General features: G+C 43.2%; 1 protein-coding gene across 7 annotated transcripts in view; it reads right to left on the bottom strand.

Moving 5' to 3' along the window:
- The window catches only part of ADAM23 (ADAM metallopeptidase domain 23), a 180085-nt gene that overhangs the window by 147996 nt on the left and 18850 nt on the right, over positions 1 to 13239 (bottom strand). For all 7 annotated transcript variants that reach the window (XR_003899754.1, XM_026647693.2, XM_026647690.2 and 4 more), the window contains exon 3: positions 499 to 575. Coding sequence is in view for 6 of the 7 variants with exons in the window: in XM_026647693.2 (XP_026503478.1) it covers positions 499 to 575 (77 nt within the window). In the remaining variant the exon portion in view is untranslated. The remainder of the gene's footprint in view (positions 1 to 498; positions 576 to 13239) is intronic.

Here is a 13239-nt window from a genome sequence, read left to right as displayed (position 1 = left end):
CGAGGGCAGGAAGGGGCAGGGCAAAGGTCAGGGCTCGGGGACAAGGGGTGGAGTGGGGGCAGGGCCTGGGGCAGAGCGGTGGCAGCAAGAGGCGGGGTTTGGACTTTGTGGAAGGGGTGGAGTGGGGGCGGATTCTGGGGCAGAGCGGGGGTCGAGCACCCCCTGGGAATAGAGGAAGTTGGCACCTATGTTCCTGAGACACAAACTAAATTTATATTTATATTTTTCCTCTTTACATGCAAATATATTCCAGCACTGATGAATAGGAACATATCCTTTCTTAAAGAAAGCTATATTTATAATACCTAGCTTAGGCAAGCTTTCCAACTTTCATGAATGTTTTAGTATATCAATGCATTTGGGTGGTGTGGTAGTTTTCCAAAGCTCACAGGATTCCACTTGCCCTACCCCACTGCCTTCTTCTTCAGAAATCGCTCTATTTCCAAAGAGACAGCCACAAAGAGCAGGAAACAAAGAAACCCACAATCGTACACTTACTTATTCAATGTGAGGTCAAGGATGAATTTGGAGCCGAAGGCCTCAATCTGGAAACTTGCCTGGGCCAGATGCACAGCCTGTAGACATGAAAAAAGAAGAACCTTTAGTTTTCCTATATGTTTAAAACAAGTCAAATCAGTCATCTAGGTTTGTATTTTTTATTATAGTAAATTGTACAGTACAAAATAACTTATTTAGGATTCCCATAGAAATGTCTGCATATTTTTGTATGCCATTATTTGGATCGGTATAGTGAAGGCATAACAAATACCTACTATAGTATATACACAGTGTTCTAATTGCAATCACCTCATAGCACTCACTTATTCTAAAATGGTATGAATAATTATAATTAAGGCCATTGTGATGCAAGCATGTAAATACAAAATCATGGCAAAGCTCATATTATACAGTATGCAGGATTCCTTCAAAATAATTCCCTTTAAGATCCAAGGCTTTGCATCTGTGGATGTATCCATGCTAGAGGTTACTAGATCAACAATTCTCAACACATTCATTCAATAGCTAGTCCCATATCTGGAGCTTTAAATTTCAGCTTTAACTTTAAATTAGATCTAGCTGCCAAAAACAGAATGTCCTCAATTCTCTAACCTGAATTATCAAGTCAATTCTCAATATTGTTCTAAGCGGGACTAACAATATCTGCAGCATATTCATACATTGGCTGGAAAAACAGGGTCACAACAGACTATCCAAAATTTTGTTTAATAAAAGATTATCATAGATACTTGTCCAGTGTTCCCTCTAATTTTTTACGTCCATGTGCGGAATTAATTTTGTTATGTGCACCAACATGGAGGTGATGTGTGACATGTCACCTTCATATTGGTGCACATAACAAAATTTCATGTGGTGAGGGTGGGGCCAGGGCCGAGGGGTTCGGAGTGTGGGAGAGGGCTCAGGGCTGGGGCAGAGGTTTGGGGTGTGGGGAGGTGGGCTCTAGGGTGGGGCCAGGGATGAGGAGTTTGGGGTGCAGGCTGCCCTGAGCCCCCTCCCGCACCCCAAGCCCCTCATCCCCAGCTTACATGCTTGCATCAGGGGCTGCGGTGGGGAGAGATGACTTCCCCCAGCCCTCTCTCGCTGCAGCAGCTTGGGGCTGGGGGAGAGGCGCCTCTCCCCGTCCGCGGCAGCTCTGGCAAGGCTGGGCTGGGCCGAGGCAGGTCCGCTCTAGGGCCGGGCCAAGAAAGCGCTCCTCTCCCCCGGTCGAGGCAGGTCCGCTCTGGGGCCGACGGGGAGGGGAGCCTCTCCCTGCCATAGCCCTGAGCCCCTGCGTGGGGCTTAAGAGGCAACTGCATGGCCATGCAGCTTAGAGGGAACTTAGCTTGTCACAATTTCAGGGTAACTGCACCTGTATTCACCTTCCATGGTTTCTCGAGAGCACCCACTTAAAGGTTTCCAGCTCCCACCTGTCACCTTTCTCAGGCAGAGACCCATCTCACTCACTCCTGACTGGAAGCTTTAAGACTGCATAGCTCCCTGGATTTACACTATGATACTCCCAGCAAGCCAGACAGGCCAGTGCCTGCACTTTCCTTTCTCTCTGAAGGCTATGACCAGCATATTGTCCGAAGTTTTAAGTCACCACACAACCTCTTCTAAGGCCTGGTCTACACTAACACCCCAATTCGATCTAAGGTACGCAACTTCAGCTACGTGAATAACGTAGCTGAAGTCGACATACCTTAGTTCGAATTTACCGCGGTTCAGACGCGGTCCACACACGGCAGGCAGGCTCCCCCGTCGACTCCGCGGTACTCCTCTCGCTGATGTGGAGTACCGCAGTCGACGGCGAGCACTTCCTGGTTCGAATTATCGCGTCCACACCAGACGCGATAAATCGAACCCGGAAGTTCGATTGCCAGCCGTCGAACTACCGCGGTAGTGTAGACAAGCCCTAAGCTAGCACATTTATTTTTAAAGTAAAAATATTACAGAGAAAACATTAAAAACAATAAAAGAACCAATACTCTTAATCCGAATGTCTTTGCACTTTAAGGACCCTCTGTTTCTGCCCCACTTCTCCCAACAGTGCTGCCTTGTTGTGCAGTGGAGCTGAGACAGCAGTGCCTTGAGGAGGTTTTCAAGCACTGATATTTTAGGCTTTGTCTACACTACAAAATTAGGTCAACTTAATTGAGGTCAACCTACAACCACCGCAGTAATTCAATCGGCAATTGGTGTCCACACTACCCTTCTTCTATCAGTGGAGCACGTCCCCACCAGGAGCGCTTGCACCAACTGAAGTGGGGCATTGTGGGGCACTGACGGCGATGCAGAGCTCACAGCTGGAGCCCCCGATCTGCCGTGGGGTGACAGCCCCAAGCAGAGACCCACAGCATAGAGACAACCAGCAGTGAAATTGACTCAGCCATTCTCTGACAGCTCTGGGATCTCCACTGGGAGCTGGGAGCCCTGGCTCTCAGCGCCTGGCAGCCAGGCTTGGAGCAGGGAGCCCAGGCAGCAGCCCAGCTGGGAGTTGGGAGCTGGGAGGACGCAGGGCTCCCAGTGGGCAGAGGGAAGCCCAGGCAGCAGCCCACTAGGAGTGGGTGGCTGGGAGCCCAGGGGGGCAGCTGGGCTCTAGCTGGAGCCCCCCACCAACACCAGGGTGACAGCCTGAGCTGTGAGCCAAGGTTCACAGCCAAGGTGCAAGGTTCACAGCAGGGAACTGCTGGAGCCATGAAATTGACAAGAAAAATACAAGAGCAAGTATAAATACATGAAACGATGGGGGTTGCTTTACCAAGCGTGAGGTCAGTCTAACGAGATAAATCAATTAACAGCAGGATACCAAGGGAGGAAAAATAACTTTTGAAGTGGTAAGAGAGTGCCCCATTACAGACAGTTGACAAGAAGGTGTGAGTAACAGTAGGGAGAAATTAGTATTGGGGAAATTAAGTTTAGTCTGTAATGGGCCACTCTCTTACCATTTCAAAAGTTATTTTTCCTCCCTTGGTATCCTGCTGTTAATTGATTTATCTCGTTAGACCGACCTCACACTTGGTAAAGCAACCCCCATCCTTTCATGTATTTATACCTGCTCCTGTATTTTTCACTTCATGCATCCGAAGAAGTGGGTTTTAGCCCAGGAAAGCTTATGCCCAAATAAATGTGTTAGTCTCTAAGGTGCCACAAGGACTCCTCATTGTTTTTGTAGGAAAAGGGTGGCAGCTGGTTGAGCTATCTATGAAGTCACAATGGTCCCACTAAGAGTTACCTGAGCCTCTCCATAAACAATATAATCATAACATTTAGATACAATTACTAATAACTGAAAATAATTAGAATATATATATTCTTCAAATGCAGCCTATGCACAAGATTTAAATTAATTTTGACTATGTGGAAAGTTTGATGAGCTTGTTATTCCACTGTTAAGATCATTCAGGATAAAGAATAGACTGACAATACATTTCTTAAGTCCTAGTTTATAATGAATTTAACCCAAACAAATTAATAAATTTACGTGTACATTTTCAAAAAAGCCATTCTGCACTCAAAGAATAAATGCTGAGAGTTGAGAAAGATATACTGTATTTTTCATACAATCCAAAGAGCCAAAATAAAACTCAACCATAACCACGGATTTGTGATTGGTGCCTCTATAATAATTATATACATGCACGTGCGCGCACAAACGCACAATTATTCTTCATTGCTTGTGTTACGATAAAGAGTTAATGCCTAACCAAGATTTATATACAGCTATTCACAGCTTCAGCACCAGAGAGATTTTATGGTCCTGTCAAAAGCAAAAATCCTAGCTCAATCATAACTATGGAACCACCATAATGAACAACCCTGGGATGAAATAAACATATTACTTTTATGTGTTTAGACTAATCTCATCATTCACGTGTGGCAGCAATGAGTCAGCGACTAGGTCACCCTAATTAGTGAAGACTAAAATAGTATTTCACCCTGGCAACTGATTTATATTATTTATAACAAGTTAGCATAAAGTGTTTTATTACTTTGTGTTTCAGCCATTATGATTTTATGTAATGTGCCTCATTCGTGGGAGGGGGAATATTTCTGAAGAATGTTACACACTATTGATATTGTTCTCTTTTAAAGAAATGCATTAATTCCTATATTGTGGGGTGCTGACATTCCAGTGATTTATAGTGCTAAAGTGTGATTTGAAATTCATTTCCTCTTATACAAACAAGTCATAGACAGCATACGTCAAAATAAGAAATGATATTCCTGGAATGTGTATAACACTTTCTTTATATGCACACCCTTTAGATGTTTCCTTTTCTATGCATAAGAAAAATTACACATATTGCTTGTGCAGTCTGTATACATGCACACACTTGATACACATATGGGATATATGTGACTTCATCGGTACGTATGCGAGTATGTGAAACCTATATTCTTGTTGTTCCCATCTAGTTATATATACACACCTCTACCACGATATAACGCGACCCGATATAACACGAATTCGGATATAACGTGGTAAAGCAGTGCTCCGGGGGGGCGGGGCTGTGCACTCCGGCGAATCAAACCGAGTTCGATATAACGTGGTTTCATCTATAACGCGGTGAAAACACTGTCCCAAGGACAGTGTTATATCGGTGTAGAGGTGTAGTTTAAAAGATATAAAAGGAAACTGTTTGCTTCCTCAGCACAAGTGCTTGTTATGACGACAAAGGCTACTCTCTAGCTGCAAAGCTGCAATATTACACTAAGCTTTCCTGCCGCATAGCGCTACCAATCAAATGCAGTGGAGCTAGCTCAAGAGGGAAGAGTCAGATTCTCTTTTCCATTTTTGCTGCGGCCAAAATAAAATTATATGAAGAGAGGAGTCCTCCCCCATTGCTCTGGTAAAACAGAATAACTGTTAATCATCGTGATAGAGATTTATTGCACCAGGAGCAGTTCTGGGAATAATGTTGCAGTCTCTTGTATGCAGCAGGATCTCCAAGTTTCTCTCTCCTCCCTCTACATGCCCTAAATTCACAGACTAAAATAAGTAAATACATTATTATAAATCTCGGATTTATCGAAGCCTAAGCCTGAGCCCCTGCTGTCCGGGACTGAATCCAAAGCCCGAACCCCACCGCCCGGGGCTGAATTATTGGAATTTTCAAAAAGTCACAGAGGTCTCGTAAAAATCACAGATTTTTAGCCATAATTATTATATAAAAACAATATTATGGTTTCACTGAAATTCAGTTCACTCACTGAAAAAAAGCGGTATGAGTTTTTTCAGTGTCTTGAAAAAAAAACAGTATGAGTTAAGGACATTTTGTGAGTGTAAACTCTGATAACCCGACTTTTGCTGGTTCGTGCCACACCTCAGTAGTATACATGCATTTACTGATTTTACCGTGCCATCATAGTATTTTAGGATTATTCAACTGTAATTCAGTTGTATGAATTTCATAGAATTGTTGTAATTTAAATTTTAAAAAGCTAATAAAAGTTTAAAATCTGTATTACTTCCTTTACAGGCCAATATATTAAAAGTTACCAAGTTTATTCATCTGATAGGACCAGGCATTTTTAAAAGAATAGATTTTTTGCATAAGTATACACATTATTTAACTGGTCAATATTACCAGTTTCTTTAGATCTCCTACTGTATATCCGTTAGATATGGATTTTAACACTAAGTTTGCTGCTTTTAGAAATTCAGATTTTTAGTAACCGGCCTTGCCAAACATGTAAGAGGCAGATGTTGCATTTCTTCTTTGGGCAAATCTCATGAGTCTGTTGTTGTAAAAAGTTGGTCTCTTGATCCATATTAAAAAAGTGGATTTTTTAAAATTAAGAATCTAATGATTCAGAAGTATACCCATTTGTCTGTAAGTATATCTGGCTTTTTGTACATTCCTACTACTGCTATGTATGTACTAAAATTGTTATAAATGCTTAGATGGAAAAAAAGGTGTGTACGCATGTATCTAAGAGAGATAATTAGGCTTTTTAAAAAATTAGTTGTAATTTATAAACTGAAACTGGTTTTGAGCTATATAATCTTAAAATACTTTTTTTTTTTTTTTAAATGGACTGTAGTGGGGCGGCTGCCCCACTCCTGAAGAGCAGGGGTTAAAAGCAGCTCTGGAGAGGGCTGCAGCTGTTAAAAAGGCTAGGCTAATTGGGGAAGTAGCCACAGCTGGACCACGCCCCAATCAGGCCACAGCTGGCCCTATAAAAGGGCTGTGAGCCAGGAGCTCAAGGAAGACTCTCTCTCTAGCTTTTGAGAGAGAAGGGCCTAGCTGCCTGGGAGCTGAGCAGGGTACCTAGGGTGGAGAAGTGCTGGGGAAGGGCAGAGGGAGCTGGGGAGCTCCAGCCTAGTAAAACCCCAGGCTGCAGGCCTTGTTAAAGGCCTACAAAAGGTTCTGGGCTGCCCCTCTCCAGCCCCAGTGATAGGCAGAGGCAGCTGGTCCAACCTGCCTTGCCAATGATGAGTGGTTTATAGACTGCAGTCTGCCCCAGGGAGCGGGAGCTAGATGGTGACTGGCAATAGCCACGGAGGCAAGGTGGGGATAGAGGGCTGGGGGTTCTCCGTGGTGGGGAGACCCAGACTGTGGGTTACTGCTTGGGGCAGAACCCTGATGTAGAGAGTCACCGGGGTCCGGGAGGGACATGGGGGCCAGTGGCAGGTGAGACAGCGGCCTGCAGAGGGCGCTCTGAGCTGTAAGAGCTAATTCCCAGGACGACCAACAGGAGGTGCCGTGCCGGTGAGTCCTCGCATTGCTACATGGACAAACTGGATTTTTTAGTTGATATGAGAAATACTTCTTCCATGCTGAGAATTTGACTGCTAACTTTCAATTGGAGAATATTTTAGTGTGACTCTACAAAGAAAAGTGACTAAAATTTGCTCCAAAGATTTACTCCCTGAGTTTATTCAGTTTCATTTCTGCCGACTTTAGTAACTAAGGCCCTTGGTGCTTCAAAGACTTATGAACATGTTTAACTTTATGCACTGTGAGTAGCTCCATTGACTTCAGTTTAACTCCCATTGATTTTAACTAAAGCCAGTGGAAATTAGTGTAACCAAGGAAATAATTCAGCTCAAAAATATGCTTCTAGTATTCACTTGCTGCAATTTAAGCCCATTGCTTCTTGTCCGATCCTCTGAGATTGAGAACAATTTTTTCCCCTCCTTGTAACAACCTTTTATGTACTTTAAAACTGTTATGTCCCCTCAGTCTTCTCTTCCCCCAATTTTTTCAATCTTCCCTTATAGGTCATGTTTTCTAGATCTTTAATCATTTTTGTTGCTCTTCTCTGGAATTTCTCCAATTTGTCCACATCGTTCCTGAAATGTGGTGTCCAGAACTGAACAATACTCCAGTTGAGGCCTAATCAGCATGGAGTAGAGTGGAAGAATTAGTTCTCGTGTCTTGCTTACAACACTCCTGCTAATACACCCCAGAATGATGTTTGCTTTTTTGGTAACAGTGTTACACTGTTGACTCATATTTAGCTTGTGATCCACTCTGAGCCCCTAGACAATCATTTCCCATTTTGTATGTGTGCAACTGATTGTTCCTTCCTAAATGGAGTACTTCACATTTGTCCTTATTGAATTTCATCCCATTTACTTCAAACGATTTCTCCAATTTGTCCAGATCATTTTGAATTTTAACCCTATCCTCCAAAGCACTTGCAACCCCTCCTAACTTGGTATCGTCTGCAAACTTTATAAGTGTACGCTCTGTCATTATCTAAACCACTGATGAATATATTGAACAGAACTGGATCCAGAACTGATCCCTGTAGGACCCCACTCGACATGCCCTTCCAGCTTGACTGTGAACCACTTAACTACTCTCTAGGAATGGCTTTCCAACCAGTTATGCACCCACCTTCTAGTAGCTCCATCTAGATTGTATTTCCCTTGTTTGTTTATGTTGCCTTTAGTGGATTTGCACAGAGGTAAACTGATTGGAACTTAGCAAACAGCTCTGATGTTGAACAAGAAGAAACAGAATCTAACTCTCTTGCTCTCAGCTGTGTTGACTTCACCAGGCTAACAGGAGTGAAAACTTATTTTTGACACTAGAGTCAATAGATAGGACTCTGAACACACCCTGATGGCAGACTGCATAAAAATCTGTGATTACAGCAACGGGTCAAACAGTAGTCAAAATCTGACTTGCAGAATCTTCATGACAGTGGTGAAGTCTGTATCAGAAAGAACTCTGCCTTTTTCACAGATGCCGGGCTTGCAGACTCCACCTAGCATCCCAGTGAGATATAATAAATGGAACCCCATGATGCCATGAAGAACAGCTGCTTGAAACTGAAGCCAAGCAAGAACTGATGCTGGGGGACAGTGGAAAGTATTTTCGATCATTTGCAGCCATGGTACAGTCTCCTTGGTTGAAGGTAAGCACACACAATTGGTCAATGAAGTCCATAGTTTAGGAGGACTCTTGGATTCCTTGATGACACTAAGCTTTCACATAGCAGCATCCACAAGTATCACATTCTATCATCTCCGGTTGATTAAGAGACTCCATCCCACCTTGGTGGACGATGACCTGGCCTCAGTTATTCACACCTTTGTCACCTCTTGGTCAGACTGCAACAATATGATGGAAATAGCTGGGCTTGAAGCTTTCAGTGCTTAGGAAACTCCAACTAGCACAGAAAATTGCAGCACATCTCCTCTGCAATACAGGCTACTGTGAGCACATTAAACCTGTCTTCTGCTCTCTACACTGCCTTCCCATAGGATTTTGAATCAAGGTCAATGTCTTGGTCTTTATCTTTAAGACACTCCTTGGCCTGGATCCAAGATATCTAAAAGACTACCTAAAATTATGGGTTGAAGGCTAATCAACAACAACCCTCCTCTGGCACAATAGAACTTTCTACAATAAGGGTAAAGCTCCTCTGGTACAGGATAGAACTTTCTATTCGTCCCAGGCTGTAGAATGAATTCCCCTAAGAACTAAGGACTATCACAAACTGACCACCTTCTGCTCCACATGCAAGGTGCACTTCTTTGACCTTGTCATCTCTAACATAAATACGTAAAAACATGTAAATGAGAAAAAAAAATACTACCAAAAGTAGACACTCCAAGGCACGTGCTTCTCTCCTTCGGGAGATGATAGAGTAAACACCATGTGACAGATGTTAGTCACATTGCTTAAATCAGTGCTGGAAGAAACTCAGATAACATGGTGAAGTTGGTGGTATAAGACCATACAGAGTAGAATTTTTGCAGTCTCTTTTCAGAGAACCACACTTATTTTTAAAAAAGAATGTATGTAAATACATATACGGCATACTGTAAAAACATGTTCAATACCTTTTTAGTAGTTCAGTTATACATTTATTACTGTATCATTTAAAAACCCTCTTTATCATTATTTTAAATCAATGGATTAAAAAAAAAAAGGTTTTCTGTCCCTTCTCCTCCCTGCCATTTGTAGAATTATGATATTAACAGGTTGTCAGCCATTCTGAAAAGCTCTCTGCTTGATCCTTCATTGAATTGGACAAATCCCCCAAAATATCTTCCTTCTTTGGGGTACTTTATGAAAAGTTGTCTTTTTTGTCTCATTTTTTGTGAAGCCTGATTTTTTTAAAGTACTGTGGCTACAGGTTTTATTTTGTTCTTAACCATAATTCACTATATTTAATGATGATTATGGAACTCTTAATCCCTTTGTTTGACAAACTATTTAACTTCAGTGTATTTACAATATTAAATAATATTCCAACAGTACTGGCCACAAATCTTAACAATTAGGAACATTCTAGCAACCTTAAAAGGTAATTATTATCTTCAGAAAGGAAGTGGTACTTGTTTAAAGCTGTGATGTAACACCGCTTCACTGCAATTAGGTGATTGACCTGGGTCACTACGATAATAAAACAAAACAGTGCATTTTTACAAGATACCTCAAAAAGAGTGCTACATCGGAAAGTACCTTCTCTACCAGTAATAGTCATAGGGTGTCCTGTATATCTTTAGTATCTAGAAAGCTGTTGCAAAATCAATTTATTTCTCACTAACCCAAAAATATTTAATAGCCATCTTCCGACCATATTTTTCACTTCATAGATCATTCATTTTTATGTGTGAATTAGTTTTTAGAATGCTCCAACATTCTAAAGAACTCTTATTTCATCAGAGTTCTCATTATGGTAGGTAATCCTGACTCGCTGAATATTGGTTAAGATGTTCACCTACAAAACACTCCACCCCACTCCTTTTCTCTACTGCCATCTGTCTTCCATCCTTATGTACCCTAAATACAAACAGGTATAATATTGTAAAGGGCTAAGAAAATTAAAGAATTATTCAAAGAAAAGAGTCCTTTCACAATAAAGGCATTATCACATAACTGGAAATTGGGTGATTCATGGTATCTGAGTTGAAATTTTTGAACCAGTCATAATTTCAGACTCATCATTAAACAGTGAAATTCACTGTAAAAATAACTGGAGGATGCCACACACTCCTTAAATCAACAGCAATACATATTCTTTAATATATCCATAAGAAAAATATCACAGTTATGAGATTAAACTGTTACCATTAATCTCCCTGTGCCTCAGTTCCTTATCCATAAAATGGGGATAATAATACTTTCTTTTTCTTGCCCTTTTGTCTTATCTGCTCAGATTATACACTCTTTGAGGAAGGGTATATATGTGGCTGTGTGTGCGCGTGTCATACAGCACAATGGAGCCCTGATCTCAGTTGGGGCCAATAGGAATTCCTGTAATAACCTAAACAAGATGACTTTTAGGTAAAAAGATCATCTCTCCTGCAACAGGAACTATGCCAATTCTCCTTTCTCTCAATTCCACAGATCCAGAATGCCGCAAATACTGCTCTGACACAGTTCTGCATTGGAGGGACAAACTACAGAGAAAATCCTTGGGGAAATGCACAACCATTTCAGGCCTGGAGCTGTCCCCATTTAAATTCCTCTTAAACAGCTATATCAGCCATACTAACTATACTGAATCAGGTTGATCTGTAACAAAAGATATATAAATAGCCTATTGTTATTGTTCTTCCCTTCACCTCTATGTCTCTTTATTTGTCCTTAGATTGCGAGACCCTCTGAGCCCATCATTTTTCTGTGTTTGAAAAGCTTCTAGCACATAGTGTTTAGTTATCTGGGTAATGCCCAACATCTGTTACTACAGTTCATTGGATGTAGCAGTGGAATGGCCATGCAGCCACTTGCTCCACACCCATACACCAGGCTTAAAGGTGGAAAGGAGTCCTCTTCCCTCCCCACTACAACCTCTTAGAGTACGTGTATACTGTAGTTGGGAGCATGCATCCCAGCTTGGGTTGACAGACACACTAGCTCTGCTATATTTAGCATGCTAGCTTGAGAAGTGGGGGCAAAAGACATATCTGGCTTCAAGACTAACCCTGATAAGTTTATGGAGGGAATGGTATGATGGGATAGCATAATTTTGGCAATTAATTGATCTTTGATTATTAGCAGGTAAATATGCCCAATGGTCTGTGACATGCTCAGGGTTTACTGCTCGCCATATTTGGGGTCAGGAAGGAATTTTCCTCCAGGGCAGATTGGCAAAGGCTCTGGAGGTTTTTCGCCTTCCTCTGCAGCGTGGGGCAAGGGTCACTTGCTGGAGGATTCTCTGCACCTTGAGGTCTTTAAACCATGATTTAAGGAATTCAATAACTCAGACATAGGTTAGGGGTTTGTTACAGGAGTGGGTGTGTGAGATTCTGTGGCCTGCGTTGTGCAGGAGGTCAGACTAGATGATCATAATGGTCCCTTCTGATCTTAAAGTCTATGAGAAGCATAGCTGGGGGAAGCATGGGAGCCAGCTTGGGCTAGTTGCCCAAGTATGTACCCAGGGGATCCAGGCAGGTTTGTACTTGGGTGGCTAGCTCAAGCTGCCACCCGTGCCATCCCTGGCTACACTGCTATTTTTAGGTCAGGTTTACACTACAGAGTTTTGTCGACAAACGTTATACGGCTTTAATTAAACCACTGTTGCATGTCACACTATGCTCCTTGTGTTGGCAAAGTGCATCCATACTAGCAGCTCTTTCATCAATAGAGAGCAGTGCACTGTGGGTAGCTATCCCACTGTGCAACTGACTCCAGGGTGTTTTGGGAAGGATTTGCAATGCCTCAGATGAGGCAGGTTTCTCAATCCCATCGTTCCATGGGCATCCTACTAGATTGCCAGCCACTTTTCAACTAGGGTTTCCAACCCTCCCAGAATCAGAATCGATCTCCCGGTGGCTGCTGAAACCAATCTGGGAGATCTTAATAGTCTGCTAAAAGTCCAGTCGGCAGCACAGCACAGCAGGGCTAAGGCAGGCTCCCTACCTGCCCTGGCTCCGCGTGGTTCCCGGAAGCAACTGGCACATCCCTCTGGCTCCTAGGCACCACCCCCTCACCCCCTCCTGCACCCAAACTCCCTCCCAGAGCCCGCACCCTGAAACTCCTCCTACAGCCCTGAACCCCCTCCCACACCGCAGCCCCCTCCTGCAGCCAAACACCCTCCCAGAACCCGCACCCCGACCCCCTCCTGCACCCCATCCTCCTGCCCCAGGCTCAGCCCGGAGCCCCCTCTCATACGCCAAACCCTCTCAACCCCACCCTCCAGCCCAGAGCCAGCATCTCCTCCTGCACCCCAACCCCCTGCCCCAGCCTGGTTGAAAGTGAGTGAGGGGGGAGGGGAGATGGAGTGAGTGGGGGTGTGGCCTCAGAAGGGACGGGGCAAGAGTGTGGCCTC

This window comes from Terrapene carolina, unplaced genomic scaffold (assembly GCF_002925995.2).
Source record: "Terrapene carolina triunguis isolate 2854851 unplaced genomic scaffold, T_m_triunguis-2.0 Scaffold62, whole genome shotgun sequence".
In the NCBI taxonomy this organism is placed as follows: Eukaryota; Metazoa; Chordata; order Testudines; family Emydidae; genus Terrapene; species Terrapene triunguis.
This window is presented reverse-complemented; position numbering and strand designations above follow the sequence as displayed.